The 18,401-nt window shown below is 40.0% G+C and overlaps 1 protein-coding gene across 6 annotated transcripts in view; it reads left to right on the forward strand.

Moving 5' to 3' along the window:
• The window catches only part of LOC125896825 (probable serine/threonine-protein kinase kinX), a 43,517-nt gene that overhangs the window by 992 nt on the left and 24,124 nt on the right, over positions 1-18,401 (forward strand). For 5 of the 6 annotated variants that reach the window (XM_049589699.1, XM_049589700.1, XM_049589703.1 and 2 more), the window contains exons 2-7: positions 8,066-8,281; positions 11,798-11,845; positions 13,116-13,241; positions 13,345-13,371; positions 14,209-14,235; positions 15,835-17,775. In XM_049589699.1, the coding sequence (XP_049445656.1) occupies positions 8,066-8,281; positions 11,798-11,845; positions 13,116-13,241; positions 13,345-13,371; positions 14,209-14,235; positions 15,835-17,775 (2,385 nt within the window). The remainder of the gene's footprint in view (positions 1-8,065; positions 8,282-11,797; positions 11,846-13,115; positions 13,242-13,344; positions 13,372-14,208; positions 14,236-15,834; positions 17,776-18,401) is intronic. The other variant, XM_049589702.1, reaches the window with a different exon arrangement.

Genomic DNA, 18,401 nt, shown 5'->3' on the forward strand with positions numbered 1-18,401 from the left:
GACGGGCCCACTTCTTATGGAGGAGATTTTTGACTTGTCGCAGTTGGAAAATCGTCATAATATTAAAAGTAAATGGAGTTTGGTGACCTCAGCATAGCTCTGGCCACCTTTGACTTGACAAGAGAGCTAATCAACCACCATAGCTAACAACCAAAAACACCCGTTTGTGTGTGTTTAGGCCCTTAATTACGATAATGGGATGATTGTTGTCAAGCTAACATTATTTTCTTGAAAGTACAAATTACCCAGTGGCATAAGGTAGTTACGACAGGCCACAGGGCATGCTAGTATGACAGGCCCTGGTGCATGCTATTCAGTAGTTATAAAGTACAAACACACACACACACACACACACACACACACCAAAATCTAATTTAGGGAGCTTTGCTATGTTCTCGTCCTGCTCTTTTCTCTTTTGTCTTTTCTTACTGCAGTTTGATGTCTTGTTTATTACCTATACTAGCAACTGTATATCGTATCATCTTGTCACATGATGAAATAGAGACGTGACACTGGACAACATCAATACACATATTATGAATATCTGTATGTGACAAAAATATTGGACAGAACAAGAAATTCCTTATTTAATTGAATCGTTTTTTTAAGTATTTTAATTACAGTTTTTCTAGTTTATGCAGAATAAGCATATATAAGCATCTTTGCACATGACATCATACATTGGTGCTCTGTCCAGATGGAAGGCAGGCAATTGGAGGTGAAGACTACCAACAATGCATTAATGCCAACGATTTCTGCTGTTAACGCCTGTTCCACACAGTCAAATTGCAAAAAAAAAAACAAGGGCCACTTAAGCCCTGAAAATGGTAGTATGTAAAGGTCTGAAGAATATTTTAAAAAGTCACTGAGAAACAGCTGCAGATGAGAATAAAAAAACCCTGTCTTCAGTCTGGAAGAGCGGACTCATCTAATTTCAAAAGTAACGTAAATGGTAAAGCAGTGTGTTAAACATGACTCCATGTTTTTAGCCATGACCCAGATTTTTAACAGTATTTCAACAGACCTCTGGAAGCGGTTACTAGTAGGTATAAATAATAGCTAAAGATAGCCAATGTTAGCCAGTAATGTTCTCAAACACAGCTACACTCAAGCACATTTACTCATCCGGCCAAAAACAAGGCAGCCATCGTTTCAGCCGTGGATCTAACCATACAAAAAATAGTTGTAGTCCACTAGGCTCTTCTTAAACTTTCATCGGCTCACAGTGTAACCTAAGTAATGCCATGAGGTCTGGAGGATGAGGTTATTTGTAAGGATGATCTTGTCCACACTGGGCAAATTGGTTAAGTTGTAGAAAAAAATTACTTTTCCTAATTTTATTTCGATCATATCCAACCTGACTTGAATCTTTCTGATGACACTTGCTGCCTGCAGGTTCAGCCAGCTCTTTAATATAGACATTTTCCTCCATATTCAATTCATGCAATATATGGATGTATCACTTCCTGCCCTCCATCTGAATTTTGCACGCCATAATAGTCACAAGATTGCAAACAATCTATTTGTTATAGATTGCTACTGACAATTTTACCCTGCCTAAAACATTGTTGGAGCCTTGGAGCTTGGAGAGTGCTCATGCCAAAAGCTATTAAATATAGTATCTTATGCAGTTTTTAGTAAGTTTAGGAGTACTCATAAGAGTTATGACAGGTCAGTCAGGAGCTTTTGCTGTGGAAATGGTCCATAGTTGGATAAGTGAGTTGAGGTCTGTGAGCCAGTGAACATATTTCTGTCAATGAAATACAGAAAATCCAGTGGAATAACTAACATTTGCCCATTTATATCTGTTTTGTCGATTAGGAAATTGCTGTTTTCCATAGATTACAAATAGTCTGTAAGATTGACACGGGTTTCGTGACTTTTTCTGTATTGCAGTATTGTAGGAATACTTTAAAGTGTCATTTTTATATAAATTACTCACCCTGTGATACCTTGAGTTTGTGAAGAAAACTTTTTTTCTTGCATGCCTCAACAGCCAACGAAGAATCCAAAAACGGCAAACATTCTGAATTGGATCAAAAGGGGACTGCGTTTAGCAAAGCAAAACTATATCAAAACAGGCATTTGCAAGGTCTCAGACAACTCGTGCAGTATAAACCGATTCTTATTTATCTAGTTGTATGCTCAGTACTGCTGGTCCATGTGTGAGACGAATCATGTGGAAGTGTTTTAAAGAGTAAAGTGTAGCGAAAATGCGAATCTTTGGAAAGAGCATACGACTGGATAAATGAGACTTGGAATACACTGCAACAGTTGTGAGAGTTTGTAAACTTCAATAAATATTCCAATTCATCAAGAATGTGCACCATTTTTGAATTCCTTCATTCACTGTGGAGGCACGTGAGAAAAACAAAATCTTTTTCAAGAATTCAAGGTAACATGGAGTGAGTGATTTATATACATCTGGTCATTTTGTAGGTGAACGGTTATAACTGAGGATGTGATGTGTCCACTTCATGTAAATTATTTCCTCATACTCATTACTGCATTGTAAACTGTCTAAATAGACAGTCTGCAGTATCAACACAAACATCACAGCAGATGCACAACACTTATGCTAGTCTGAGACATGGAAACTTAACCTGATTATTAGCTCCACCGTGCCCAACCAGCCGGCTCATAAAGGTCTCTGCTGCTATTAGTTCAGCTCTGTGCACTCATTAAGGTAATGTTATGACTACACTCCCCTGTATTCTGACTGAACAGGCAGCCACTAGCTGCTAATGACTGCTCTGAGCTGAGCTGTCATGGATGCCTAGTCAAATGTCACCCACAGTGTAGAGACAGATCAGCCATAAAAGGAGGAATTGTACATGGATGGCTGCTCAAACCATTTAGAGGTGGGCTTAGAAAGTGGTGGTCAACACAGACATTAAAATGGAGTTATTGATGTTATAATGCTTAGTCATTTCAGCCAAAACGTGTACACTGGATATAGTTTTTGACCTAATGGTGAAACCTGAGGAAAGGTCAAACCATGGTTTCAAGGTTACTGCAGTTTAATGCTTCGGCATCATTAAAAGAGGAATTGGAGAGTGCTTTTTGCCTTAACATGACAAAACCATTATAAAAACACCAACATCATATTTCTAATTCAATAATATGAACTGATAGAACTAGATGAAAGGTCAAGAGGCCCCCTGAAATCTTAAGGACTGAATATTCTATCCAAATCCAATTTTATGGAAATCTGATCGAAATATTTTGTGGTGAACCAAAGTCTTGGATGGACCAGCCAGTCAACATTTTTAGGTAAAATTTGTGGTTGTGGTCTGACAATTGATGCTAGTTTTCATGGACATGAGTGCAGAAATCCAAATTAAGCAGTTTTCATAAAAAGAAGCAGCAGGTTAGAGAAGTAAGTACTTTATAGGGTGACTGTACGAGGTCAAATCTATCCATAAAAGCCTGAAAGAGGAAGCAAAACGTTCTCAACAACAACTGAAACGTCCTGTGTGAGTAATTACCCTCCATTTACTCCTGTGAATCTACAGTTAGAAAACCATGGGCTGTGGTTATGCTGTTTGTGACGTAGGCTGCTGGTTAAAGTAGGAAGCCTCCAGTTTCAGTCACAGACCGGTGTCTTCCATTAAAACTGAATTTAAGTTTTAGAGTGGCCTAGTTGTTGTTGGTACAGGTTAAAAGTAATGTGGCTGTAATCTGAAAGATGTTTTGCATAGTTTGTGTGTTTTAGGAACTTTACAAGCTCTTCATAACAGTGCAGACTAGCTGCTAAACATCATATATTTAAATTTGTGTCCATATATGACCAATCAAGGCATATTGTAAGCCTGGTTGTTGAAATCCGACGCTTGGGCAGTGACTTGCTGCGTCAAAAATCAACGAAAAAAGGCACTCTTTAACATGTGCATGGCACGCAGCTGGTTGCGGTTATACTTTAATGGCGCCTGGCGGCATCAGGGGGAGACGCAGTGGGACAAGGACGAAAGTTAAGGTGGTGAAAGTCCGAGTGGGGCAGGTGGGAGTGGTGGTGGATGGGTCCAACAAACACTGACTTTCACCTGAGAGAGCAGTGTTGGTATCCCATAACATTCTAAAGCCAAACCCCGTTCTTTTCCCCTGTTGTTGAAGGAGAAAAAAAAAAAGTAAATTTGCGGTGTTGTACCGATGTAGTGCTTTTATTTTGAAAGAGACTGTATCTAAATAATAAATTTCCAGTGGAAATTTTGAAAGATGACAGTGCACGTGACAGGCAGAACTTGACAACCAACGCACCCACGGTACCTTGCACGTCGTGTGTGGACGTGGAAAGTCCATGACCAAATGTTGATATGTGACGAGGTCGGAGTGAGAATGTGTTAACATTGTTAATAGTTATTGTTAGCTTGGCTGTTTGTTAGTAAAAGAAAAACATCATATGTCATTTCAGTAGGCTACTCTATTTCAATATTGTTTCTGAGTTTTGAGACAAGATGTCAGCTCATGACAGATTTCTTTAGGTCGTCTGCTCCAGGCATGCTACTGCAAGTGTTACATTACGTAGCCTACACTGCTACATGTAGCTACATGTTAACAAGCGAAACATGTGATCTTGGTTGCTGATGTTGTTGATTTTTTTTCTTGATTTCCTGCTGTGAAGATTTGGTTTAGAAGCTTTTATTGGTGGTTTTTCACAGTGGCAAGTGCAACTTCATCTACTCTGTTAGAGTCATTCCCCTGGTTGCAGTACTGCTACATGTAGCTACATGCTAATGTCAGTGAAATGTGTGCATTTTTTGCTTTAGGATGGTATTCAAGTACTTTTTCCATTTCTGAAAGGGAGGACAAGCTACAACTGTATAACTTTCATTGTAGCTAATTTCAAATGTGATCAGAATAAAAGTTTTTGAGTTCAGAACAATCCAAAGCCTGAGATTTTTGCTCACAGGGATTACTCTTACATTAGTTTTCTTCATTATTTGAAACTTTGGCCATGTTTACCATGAACATCCGACACTGTAACATTATGACAGAAAATAGCATAATAGGTCCTGTTTAAAAGATACTACTGTTAAATTTTGTAAACGGACATGTGCAGCCTGTGCATACAGCTGATTATCAATTGGAAATATATCTTCCTCTGTATACCTTCACTGGAATCACCAGAAAAGAGACACGACTCAGACGTATTGAACAAAAATGGCTGACAATGAGTGGATTATTTAGAGGTGCATTCATTCCAAATATATGTATGCATTTTTTTCATGCTGTTATGAGAAATAATGACGTTTTATGTCTCATGTGACACAAATTATATAAAAACCCAGCAATTAGTTTTTTTTTGTTTTTAAAAATTTCAAACTCAGTGACATTAGTGTTGGTCAAAAATCTCACGGTACTAGTGACACAAGATAAATGTTTAAGAATCATTAAAATCCTCACGAGTATCTTTAACAAATTGAGCTGTGGTCAGTAGTTGTAAAACAGGCAGAGTGACTTACACCAGTGAGGCCATGCATTCAATTACCATAGTTATGTAATGCTAGTGTTTAAGGTGTCCGGTGCTCTTTTTACTTCCTTGTCCTACAGTAGCCACCTGGAGGCTTTTTATACACGGTTACTCATATGTTGAACTGATCTGTTGGAGTCAGAGAAATGAGGTTAGACGTGTGTGTCGGTGTGTGTTTAGAGTGCCGCTAAGCTGTTTGAGTCAGCAGTAATGGAGTAACCTGCAAGAGCTGCCAACAGCGAGCTGATGAGAGTCAACAGGTGGTGCGATCTTCCCGAGCACACCCACAGTGACATAAGCACCTTAAAAAAAACCTCTTTATTTTATCTTTATGTTAAAATAGTCAAAAATAAAATGATGCACTTTCAAAAATCAGTGTTTACAGGTACTGCACTTGTTAAGTCTTCCTACATTGTGCCATAATAAAAGTTACTGTTACATTTTAAAGCAAGTAAAAATACAAAACAGATGCACTGGTTCATGTAAAGTGACGATAATAGCATGACTATGCACGGCTGGGTCAACATAAAGTCTGTTGGGAACATTGTCAGAGATGCAATATTTGAACTTCTCATAATAAATGGAAATTAACCCACTTCTCAGGTTCACTTTTCCCCTTTAAATCATATCCCATGGCATGAAATGTAACATGAAATATGGATTATTAGAGCCTGAAAGCATACCTACTGACAAAAAGTGTCTAAGTACTGACAAAACTACGATAGCTATTTTATTGGCATAATCAAAAGACAAGGCAATTTAGTTTGAAAGAGAAAGAAGAAACTTCATTTGCCATATTGATCTGATGCAAAACTACTTTGCATAACTCTCTTACATCCTCACTCTGCATGTAACTAGATACACAGCTATGCAGCGAACACTAAACAGCTTAACACACACAAACTGTAACTGGAGTCTGAGGTTTTAAGTGGAGGCAGCTGTGAAGTAAAAATTAACACAGTATTGTAACAAGGAAACTGGATCCAAAAAAGTATACACTCGCTAGCAGTTATCTGTCTGCTTGGCCTTTGTTCTGTCATGACTGATGTCCACTGGGCAATGACGGACTCACTAATATAGAGGCAGTTGGGGATTAAGTGATTTATTCACAACACAAAAGATACAAAAGCTCACAGGGATGGATAGCATTGAAAAACAGAAGCTGAAACAAGTCTGTTGGATAGCAGGAAAAGGGAAGGAAAAGTACAGGCAGGCAGATATGGGGTCCAAGTCAGGGTCAAGGGACAAGGGCATAAAGCACATGGCAACTTTGACAGTATGACAGGAAATGAATGGAACTGGGTTGGTATATTGGCTGAGAGGCTGATGAGGAAATAAGAAGCAGCTAACTGCAGAGCAGATGTGGGACATGGGAACAGGTGAGTAGATGGGTGGAGCAGTCAGATAATGTGAAAAGGGAGGAAATTCTGAGGGCATATTGGCTGCTTTTCATCATGCTAACATGACTCCTCACTTCCCTCACTCTTCATCACATCTTCTCCCAGCGAGAATAAAAGAGAGACGGAAGACAGGATATGTAGGATACACCTGTGCTTCCTCACTGTACGCTCCTGTAGAGGTCTCTCACTCCTTGAGGGGCGTTTAAGAAAGATCATCAATGATGGAGGATGAAGGAACATGGGGAAGCATAAGTTTTCCATCCATCCATTAGGGGTGTACCCCTGCCTTTCGCCCGATGTCAGCTGGGATAGGCCTTCATTGCCATTTTCCCATGGCAATGAAGGGGCCATGAAGGAACATGGGGAAGCATAAGTTTTCCATCCATCCACCCCTAATGGATTCATTAGGGGTGGATGTCATTGCCATTTTCCCATGGCAATGAAGGGGCCATGAAGGAACATGGGGAAGCATAAGTTTTCCATGGATGGATGGAAAACTTATGCTTCCCCATGTTCCTTCATGGCCCCTTCATTGCCATGGGAAAATGGCAATGAAGGCCTATCCCAGCTGACATCGGGCGAGAGGCAGGGTACACCCTGGACAGGTCGCCAGACTATCGCAGGGCTGACACATAGAGACAAACAACCATTCACGCTCACATTCACACCTACGGACAATTTAGAGTTACCAATTAACCTAGTCCCCAATCTGCATGTCTTTGGACTGTGGGAGGAAGCCGGAGTGCCCGGAAAGAATCCACGCTGACACGGGGAGAACATGCAAACTCCGCACAGAAGGGCTCCCACACCCGGGATCGAACCGGCAACCCTCTTGCTGTGAGGCGAGAGTGCTAACCACCACACCACCGTGCCACCCTGTTATATTAATCAATTAAAGTATAAATTAATATGATAATTATTACTCTAAAATGGGTTATTCTTCATAATGAGTACTTTAACTTCTGGTTGTTTAAGTATATTTTATTTATTTAACACTTTTGTACTTTTACTTACGTAACATTTTACATGCAAGACTTTGCTTGGGTTTCACAGCTCCCAGTGTTACTTTGTAGACCTGTGTCATATGAAAAAGTGTGCTGACTCTGTGGAATATTCAGGATTAGGAAATAAAAATGGTTCTTTAGAAGGCCATATTTCATGTACCGTATCTGATCACTGTGTCTTTGCTCCTCAGCACGGTCGGCGACCACCACCACCACCATGGTCGTTGAAGGTAAGAACGGAGACGCTGGGGCGCCGTCTGCGCGAGGACACAAGAAAAGTTTTTTAGATGACCTCCACTCCACCTTCAGCTCCCCACTGGCCTGGATCTTGGTTCTGGCTCTCATCATTACATGGTCTTGTGTTTTTATCATCATGTTTGACCTGGTGGACTACAAGACGGTGTCAGGTAAGGGGAGGTGTTTGCTGTTCATTTGCACTTCTCAGCTCCTCAGTCTCAGATACAGATGTTTTATGAACGCTTGTGTGTGCAAATTCATAAAAGTTCATGTTCATACCAGCTTCTCCACAGCTAGCTAAGTCAAGCAGATTGTGGCTGAATGTTGACACTCTTCTGGCGCCAAATGTGGGTCATCTCTGGCTCATATATGGCTGCCAGATTTACCTGAATTTCAAGGTTAGCACTTAGGTGAATGGAACAAGTTTAACCTCAAACTGGAGGCAGTAGAATGGATATATGGGAAGTGTTGCCACGGAAACAGCGCAATGTTTGTCTGAAGTTTTCAGCAGCATCCAAGGAGTCTGACAACCAGGCAAAAAAACATGCTGCATACTGTTTAACTTATTATAGTATGGAGATATACAGAACATTTGATTTTAAGTAGATACGTTTTCTATTGCAAAGTGCAAATTATTAAAACAATATTCAGACTGTTTCTTGCAGATTAGCAGGTTTGATTATAAGTGTTTACACATTTACACAGGGCAGAGGTTTTGTTTCAGAAGTGGGGAGGCATGATAAAGCATATAGGCATATATAAAATACACACACACACACACACACACACACACACACACAAAGAAAAATGATGCTTTCTATAATGATTGTGCAACTCTTGAACATTTCTCATACTATTTCTTTCTTGGAGGGTTTAACTGTAAAAGGGTTAATGTCAAACATTTGGAGTCTTTGAGCATGAGATGAAGAAAAAACAATAGATGCGTGAAAAAGAAAACAGTGCCAAAAGCAACAAGAAGGTAACTGTCTCTTGAAAGGTGTTTTTGTAGCCTGAGACCATTCTTACAGGGTCAGCAATGGTACAAACTATTAATAATTGTGTTAGGTTTATAGCTTAGCTTCAAGTGGATTCTAGTGGTGTGTTCAATGACTTCTTTGCCTTCACAGTCTTCATGCAAGAAGAAAGACTTGCTTCTTGTAAGTGTTATATTGTAGGCAACTGGACTTGCTTGCGTTTCTTGAAGACGTTTCGCCTCTCATCCAAGAAGCTTCTTCAGTTCTTGGACGAGAGGCGAAACGTCTTCAAGAAACGCAAGCAAGTCCAGTTGTCTATGATATAACACTTACGATTACCATGACCTGGATTGCTGAGAATCTTCACCGATGACTTGCTTCATGTTAGCAGGCTTTTTAAACAGTCAGTTGTCCCACTCCAGTTGCCTAAATAAAGTGTTGGCATTGTATGTTTTTTGCAAACCACAGATGTGGTGACGTAGTTAAGATTACATCTTAATATATAATGACGTGTCTGTTCCACGTTTTTCTCCTCACTGATTTGGTCAATCTATGTGAAATTTGGCACAGTGGTAGAGGGTCATGGGAGGATGCGAATGAAGCAATATTACATCAGTTGGCCGGGGGGGGGCACTATAGCAACCGATTGAAATTGCAGACTTTGAATGGGCATATCTCATGCCCCGTATGTCGTAGAGACATGAAACTTTGCACAGAGATGCCTCTCCTCATGAGGAACAAATTTGCCTCAAGAACCCATCACTTCCGGTGATAAAGATTTTCCGTCATTTTGAATTTTTTGAAAAACACTTAAAATCGATCTCTTCCTAGGAAGTTTGACTGATCTGCATGAAACTCGGTGAACATAATCTAGGGACCAATATCTAAAGTTCCCTCTTGGCAAAAGTTGGAAAACTTACTAAAACTGAGCTTCTATAAGGCAATGAATATTGTGGGGGGCGTGGCTCATCACATAAAGGTGTATAACATCTCAAGGGTTTCACCGATCACCACGCAACTTTGTGGACATATGACCTCACATAATCTGAGGGGACCCCTCCATTATTGATCCCATCAAACAAAATGGGGGCGCTAGAGAGCTAATTTTTTATCTAGGCCTAACCACCATATTGATTTTTACTAAACTTGGTAGATACGTAGAACAGGACACCTCAAGGTGACTGGAGAAATTTAACTCTAATTGGCAACTGGGTGGCGCTATAACAACAGAAAAATTGCTGTGGCCCAATGTTGTTGTTTTTTTTCCCTAATGTTTGGTATGACTAAGTCATGGTATGGTATGCTGTACATAATCATGGAAACTGTCAGTGTGTCATTCTGTCAGTCATTCTGTCTGTCCCACATTTTTCTGCTCACTGACGTGGTCAATCTACTGTACTTTCAATAAAGCAATCGTACTATCAAATTCACAAAAACTCTGTCTGAATACATTGCTCTTCTTAATGGGTTTAGTTGACTATTTAATCTGCAATTTCCTATGACCTGTATCCGAAACACACACCATGTGAAACTGTACATGGGCAACTGTGCACTCAGTGGGTATGGACTAGTGTCTATGAGTTGCGTTTCACATCAGGAATGCTGGATGCTGCAGACCAGCGTGTGAAATAAACAAAAGCAGTTCCTTTTTTTTTAACAAACTGCACATTTCCAGGTGTGGCAACAATGCTGGATCTCTTAAGCCAAAACATGACATTTTCCCAGCCCTACCAATGTTGTTTCTGTGCCTAAACCTAACCATACATCAGAGTGTTGTCACAACATAAAATTGAAAAGTAAAGAATAAAGTTTAAACATATGCACTACATGTGAAATGTACAAATGAAATGTATCCTTGGTTTGTGGACACTTACAATACCAACATTTATTCCTGTGACTGGGTTGCTTGTCCAACCTCATGCCAAAAAAGAGGAAGCACAGATTGCTTCCACTGTAGGCTGAAATGTTTCCCCTTCTTCACCTTCTACCTTTTTAATTGCAACAAAAAGGAGAGAGGGTTATATATAATGTCATGTTTTTGTCCTATCATAAATGTATTTTGTTTCTTTCTCTTTCTTCATTGTAGTATGGCTCTCTAGCCTAATGTTTCTACAACACATTGAACTGACCTGATATGAAATGTACTAATTTCCATGTTTATCTGTGCCAGTGACATCACTAAGTTGCAAGCATTGGTTCCATCCATCCTCACAACATTAAAACAAACAGTGCTTCCAGAACTTCCATTAATTCCTGTTGTGTTCACCTCTACTCAATTTTCTAACTTTAACATCAACATCTTTTTTCCCCTTCTTCATTTCCTAAATTATTAAACGTGATTCTCACTTGAAATTAAATGAAAGTCATTTAAGAAAGTGGATTAATGTAGCACAACAAAGGAGAGCACACGTTTCCCCTAGACTATAATATAGCTCATAAGATATCATATTCACAGTTTCGCCTTGAAACAAAAGACAAAAGAGCACAAGGACAAATCAGTTGATAGAAATATCAACTTCCCTTTGTCTTTTTTTTTGACACTGTTAATAAGATTTTTTACAATATAACATTGTCTGACAGCATGTTACATCTTCATCACAGTGTGAACACTTCATTTAACAACACCTCTTCTTTCCTTCCCCTCTCCTCTTTTTGCTTCACCCCTGTGCTAAATGTCTTTGCTTATTGCCGCTGTGTTTCTCGTCCAACCAGGTCGACCTCCTCTCGTCAGGAAGGTTTTAAAGGATTCAGGCCGTAGAGGCAAGGCACCTTATCTGCTTCTAACCCCTCGGACCAGATGCTTTTCCTGAAGGCGCTGATAAAAAACTACTAATTACCTAACATCGACTGCTAATATTAGCTGTTAATGTTAGAAAGTCCTTCACAGAGCACTGCTCCAGCTGCCTCATTTCTGCATCCCTGTCTGATACTGACAGTATCATGCTCAGATTACAAAATAGTAGGGATAGTTTGTAGTTTAGTCTAGTTTAGAAGAGATATTTCTGTTGTGTATTATTTCTTTAGCACGTTTACCATGTTTTTTATGTCACATATATTGTGTGGTTCAAATATTTGAAAAGTATTTTGATTTCAGTGAGGGGAAAAAACATTATGAATATTTGAAACCACTTCAGCTGAGCTTGATTTACCAAAACTATCTTGTCTGATGAAAAAAAAAAAAAAATCAATCTCATCTGAAATCTTCGCCCTTAAAATACATTTTACTGTTATATTTTTTTCTGTTCTATTATTTTTAATATTTTTCCTGCTTTTATTTTGACTGTTTTTGTGCAGCTTTGGTTGCATTCAGGGCTCGAAAAACTGCGAACCATGCAAAGTTATTCTCTGTAGACAACCTGGTTAAGGTTAACAATACATTAGATACAGAGATAATGGTCAGCATATGATGCAAAAAAAAAAAGAAATTCCTTAATGATACTTTCTGAACCTCTCTTTGGGATTCAGATCTGCCCTGATTCAAAATGAACAGTGGTCCTCCTTCATCAAACCATCTTGGAAACAAGTTCCTATTTTAGCACTGGGAGACTCTGTCTATTTGATTTGAAAAAAAAAAAAAATCCTGCTGTCTCGTGGCATGTAGACTATGGCATATTAAAATTTAAATATGACCTGAAAATTCAATATTCTGATGTGTTATAAGAACCTGAGAATAAAAACTTGATGAAAGAGGATCAATTTGATTGTTTTCAAAAGCTTTTTGCACAGCCATATTTGGCAACGGCCTTTTGCAGTGGTTAAACTGGGAGCTGGGTGATCCCTGCTCTTAATGGAAGATTGATCAATTCCTGAAATACAGATTTCAGTTCAGCCCCAGTTTGACCCTTTGCTCCAGAGTTTATGTTTTCATGCATTTCCTCAATGCAGAGGGACGTCTGCACTGAGGAAATGCATGAGTAAGAGTTCAGGAAGTCTGGACATGTTTGGCTTGGTTGAGAGCAAACGAGCAAGACACCTTCAGTCAAACTAGATGATCAACTGAATGACTGTATTCATGTCCCTGCTCCACCAGGAGGCCTCAGCAAGATCAGCTCAGACCCCGTGAAGGCGGTGAACGTTGCCATGGAGGAATCATCTAACATGATCAGTGCAATGTTTAAATTTGCCGCCAAGCTGGTTGCTCCAGAAGACGATGAAGGTACAATCACACATGGTAGAAAAACAAGTGGTGCATCCCATAAAGCTGTGAAAAGCAGAGAGTTTATTAATGCATTCACTCATTTTCCTCTCCTCTTCTATAGGAACGCTATACGCAGTGAGGAAAAAAGGTTTGTATTGATGCAGTTTTTGAATGTACTTCCTGTTTTGCATTCACCATTCTGCTGCAGCCTTGCACGCTGCTATGAGCGTCTTGTTCATGCTGCGCTGCAATACATGTGCTGTTCTATGAAATGCATTTTTTAAAACCTATAAAAACAGTGTATAAAGTCATACTGCCGCTTTAAAGTCATTACACTGAACAGCACATGTACTGTACTGCAATCACTTGAAGGCAACATCTTTATCTACCTTTATTCTAATTTTTTCAGTTCAATTAACGAACTGAAATCAATGCATGATCATTCTTAAGATGGGTAATGATGCCACTGCAGGAATCCTCCATCTTCATAGACATAAAAAAAATACATAAAATGTGTGGCTGAGGGACTGAGGGGATTGTTCTCATGGAGTTTCAAGCTGACTTGATGTATGAACAATCTCAAAGATTCAAGATGGTTGGAGGAGGATGAGGAGGAGAAGGAGGAGGAAGGGAAGGTGAAGATTAAGAAAGCAACAGGTATTTAAGGATTGCTTTTTTTCTATGACTGCATAAAATTAATGCTACATGGACATAATCAACCCTGTCCCTCACCCTTGTAACGGTAATGGAGGCAGTGACTTGCAATAAGTTACTGTCCTATTTTGCTTTCCCTATAATTTTTCTTATAATAAGCTTGCCTATTTCTTGCCTATATCATAACTGCTTCCACTGAGCTATTAAACCTCTACTAACACTAATAATCTACAGTATGTGAAAGATCTAAACAGTAACGTGCTTGATCAAATTAAATCTGAAGTTTTGTTTTGTTAGGTTGCTGATTTCCATTTCTCTTCTTGTGTTTCAGGAGAATTTCTACCCTCCAGAAGTAAAGGTATGTGCCTATTGTTAGATAGCTTATGACTAGAAGAACAGGGAAACTTCTCAGTTCTTTGTATATTGTTTCATTTGTATTTTCATGTACGGTGTTTAAGTGGAATCGTTGTGTTCCCTTGGTTATGAGCTAATTGGTTCCCACCTGCCCTTGTTACGTGGGGACAGGTATGAGTGATACACAAGAGAGAGTGAGTGTATTGTGCCCCTAAGTTGGGATGTGTTAGTACTGTCTTGCTGTGTTGGTTAAAATTAAACGAAGAGGAAGAAGCAAATGTTGCAGCCCGCTTATTACCCACAGCTGAACTGGGGAACTCCAACAGTCAAGAAAAGAGGATTACACAACACATGTAATGCATTTTAATGTTATAGTTTGTCAATGTGGAGCCAATTTTAGACACTTTATATACTATAGATATATTAGTAGCTTAATACTTCATCATATATAAGCATATCATGTTTTTCCATGTGAAAAGTCACTGCAAGTGTCAAATGAAACGCAGGAATAGAACTATAAATTAACATAAAACTGAAACATTGAATAAAATATTTCATCAATGTACTGTACAGTATGTAGTTAATTTCCACCACTGCTATTATAATTTGTCAGTGATGCGTTTGCTGACACCAAAACATCACAAAAACATCAATCTGATGACATGTGCAGCATGTAGCCAAAGCACTGCAAGAAGTTCATATTACAAAAGCTGCTTCCAGGGGACATTGAAAAGTGATGCACATGACTGGGACACGATTGTTGTCGCCATGGTTTATGGCTGATGAAGTTAATGAAGTCAGCCATCTGTTATTGTGATCACATGACGCAGACATTATAATAATAAGCAAAAGGCTAGGTTAACAGCAGATATTTGCAGTAATATCTGAAACATCACAATGTTAAGATAAAATCTTAAGATAAGAATTTTTTTTAACACCACTGATGGAGAGTCAACTTCAATAACTTCATAAACCACAAAGGCTGCATTTCCCAGCCGTCACTGTGTTGTGGGCTTCTTGCAGGGTTATTTCTAAATGTTGCACATGTTGTCGTCAAATTGATGTTTTTGTGTGTTGTGTTAAGCTATTTAAATTGTTCTTGTTTGATTTGTTTATTGCAAACAGCTGAAAGTTTGTAAATTTTGCAAATAAACCTAGTTTGCAATGAGGGTTGAAAATTTTTTGATTGCAACTGTTGAGTATTGCAGCCGAGTATTTCCTCAGATCCCCAAGAGAATGAAGTTGTTGTGTCTCACTGTCTTGCCATTTATTTCAAAAGAAACTAAAAATTCAGGGTGACAGGATGAACCCTGTTGTTACAAAGTGTTAGATGATAAACTGGTCTTAGTTGTAAACAGTCAGTTTCTAATATCTCACCAGATCTGAGCGGACAGAATTTACCCTGGTGCCCAGATATCAGATGAATTCACAGCTTAAATCACTTATATTATTACTTTTTAAAGACGATCACATCTTCAAGAATTCCTCCATCATAGCAGCAGATGTAAAGCAGTTGAGCTTTATTCAGTGGTTAATTGGTTTGATTGTTAATGTTATAAAAGACATGATGACAGTGATATTAACATGAAAATGTTTCCTGTAGTTGTAGGGATGCAAGCAAAGGCAAAACAACCAGTGATTGAAGTTGTGGAGGAAGAGGAAGAAGAAGAGGAGGGAGCTGAGGAAGGAGAAGAGGAAGACGAAGTGGAGGCTGCTGGGGAGGAGGGGGAGGAGGAGGAGGACGAGTATGCCGAAGACGAGGAAGATGAGGAGGATGAGGAGTATGAGGAGTATGAAGAGGAGGAGTATGATGAGGCATATCAGAAATATTATGAGGAGGAGGAGGAAGAAGCTGAAGGAGAGGAGGAAGAAGGAGTGGAGGAGGAGGAGGAGGAGGAGGGAGCAGAAGCTGTGGAAGAGGAGGAGGAAGAAGAGGAGGAGGAGGAGGCCGTGAAGGAGGAGGAGGAGGAGGAGGAGGAGGAGGAAGGAGTGGATGAGGAAGAGGAAGAAGAGGAGGAGGAGGAGGCCGTGAAGGAGGAGGAGGAGGAGGAGGAGGAGGAGGAGGAAGATGAGGAGGCAGAAGCTGTGGATGAGGAGGAGGAGGAGGAGGAGGGGGCAGAGGAGGCAGAAGGAGAAGAGGAGGAAGAGGGAGTTGAAGCAACTGCTGATGAAGAGGAGGGTGAGATGAAGGCAGAGGAGGAGGAAGAGAAGGAGGAGGAAGAGGACGTGGAGGTAGCTGCTGAAGAAGAGCAAGATGAGGATGAAGACGAAGAAGATGAGAAGGAACCTGAAGCAGCTGCAGCTGAGATTGATGAAGATGAAGATGAAGTGAAAGAGGAAGCAGCAGAAGAGGATGAGAAAGATGATGATGAGGAGGATGAGGAGGAGGAAGAAGAGAAGGCAGATGCTGCTGATGAAGATGATGTGGAAGAGTCTGAACCTGCAGCTGCTGATGCTGAGGATGAGGATGAGGATGAGGAAGTTTCTCCCAAACCTATCTCCACTTCTGAGGATGAAGAGTCAGCAGTGTCTCCTGATTCTGAGTCTGACGTGCCAGTTGATGTCAAGGACAGTGACGAAGATGTGGCCCTGCCCGATGATGATGACGAAAAAGACGAAGACGATGAAGATGACGAAGACGACACCAGCGACGAAGCATACACTGACACCTCAGATGTCAGTGAATCTGCACTTCTCTCCAGTGACGAGAAGGAGGAGGAAGAGAAGGACGATGACGACGATGAAGATGATAGATTAGCTGAGGGTGTTGCAACATCTGATAGCGATGACATCATTGCAGAAGACACTGATGAAGACTTGGATCTTGATTTCCCTCCTGTTCCTGTTGCCAGTGAGGATGATGAAGATGACGAAGACCTTAAAATCCCTGAAGAGGAAGATCTTCCACCTTTGCCCGTTGTCGAGTATGATGATGATGACGAGGAACACCTGGAAGAAGACATCAAAGTTGCTGAAGACACTGATGAAGATGATGATCTGGACCAATCAGATGAGGACATCTCCGTCGCTTCCTCTGAACACTTTGCAGACGATGAAGATGAGGAAGACACTGACCTCAAAGACCTTGACCTCGACCTCGACATCCATGTTGACCTCGACGAAGATGAAGATGACAAACCTGATGATGTCATTGAAGAGGACATCCATGACGACGACGACGATAAAGAAGAGGAGGAAGTCGATATCTCTCCTTTTGAGAGTACAGACAGCGGAGTCTTAGGTGATGAAGATGAAGACGACGATGTTGGTCTTAAGACAGATGAAGAGACTGTCTTCAGTGATGACATCTCCTATGACACAACCGATGATGATGATGAAAAAGATGATGAAGATATCGATACCAGCTCATATGAATTTACCTTCGATCAAGAAGTAGGAAAAGAAACCTTTGTTGAAGCTCTAAAAGATGAAGAAGAAGAAGATGATGATGATGATGATGAAGTCACATCAGAGTCCTTAGCTCATGAGGATGAGGATGAGGAAGAAGACGATGACGATGATGTTGATGACCTCTTGTTAGCAGGTATAGTCCAGCATTATTGATTACATTCACTTTAAGTTATAGACCGTTTCACTGTAATTGCATTGCTTGGCAACAGCTTGGGCCGACATTAACTTCCTGTTAGATGATGTCATTAACATACACTGCATAACATTCGAACAGGAAATACAGAGACCCATTTAGAATCTTAAAGTTTAAAAGTTTAAAATGTCTGTAGACCAAATCACCGCGACGTCACACGAACAACAACAATCACTTGCGGGTAGACAACTGGCAGTTGATTTGAATTGCGGCAATATGTGAAATCAACAAACTTGTTTATTTGTGTCATTTTCAGCCATAACTATAAGACATTTAGTTTAATATGGTGGTTCGACCAAGTAGCAACCTCCAGGGCTGAAAAATGAAGCCAACATGACAGTGTCAAAAACTGTAGTTCTTTGAATGGCCACTTGAGGCTGCAAATCCCCAGAGACCTCCATGTTAAAATGCCCAACAGCAGAAATAAACATGTGTACAGCCTGGTCCAAAAATACGATTTTGGTCTGTGGAGCTAATTGATCCACTCGTGACAACTGCACGGGGATAGAATTTTATATAACTTACTTTTTCACATTTTGATAAGGCTTAAAGTTACACATAATTAA

Source organism: Epinephelus fuscoguttatus, linkage group LG11 (genome assembly GCF_011397635.1).
Source record: "Epinephelus fuscoguttatus linkage group LG11, E.fuscoguttatus.final_Chr_v1".
NCBI lineage: Eukaryota > Metazoa > Chordata > Actinopteri > Perciformes > Serranidae > Epinephelus > Epinephelus fuscoguttatus.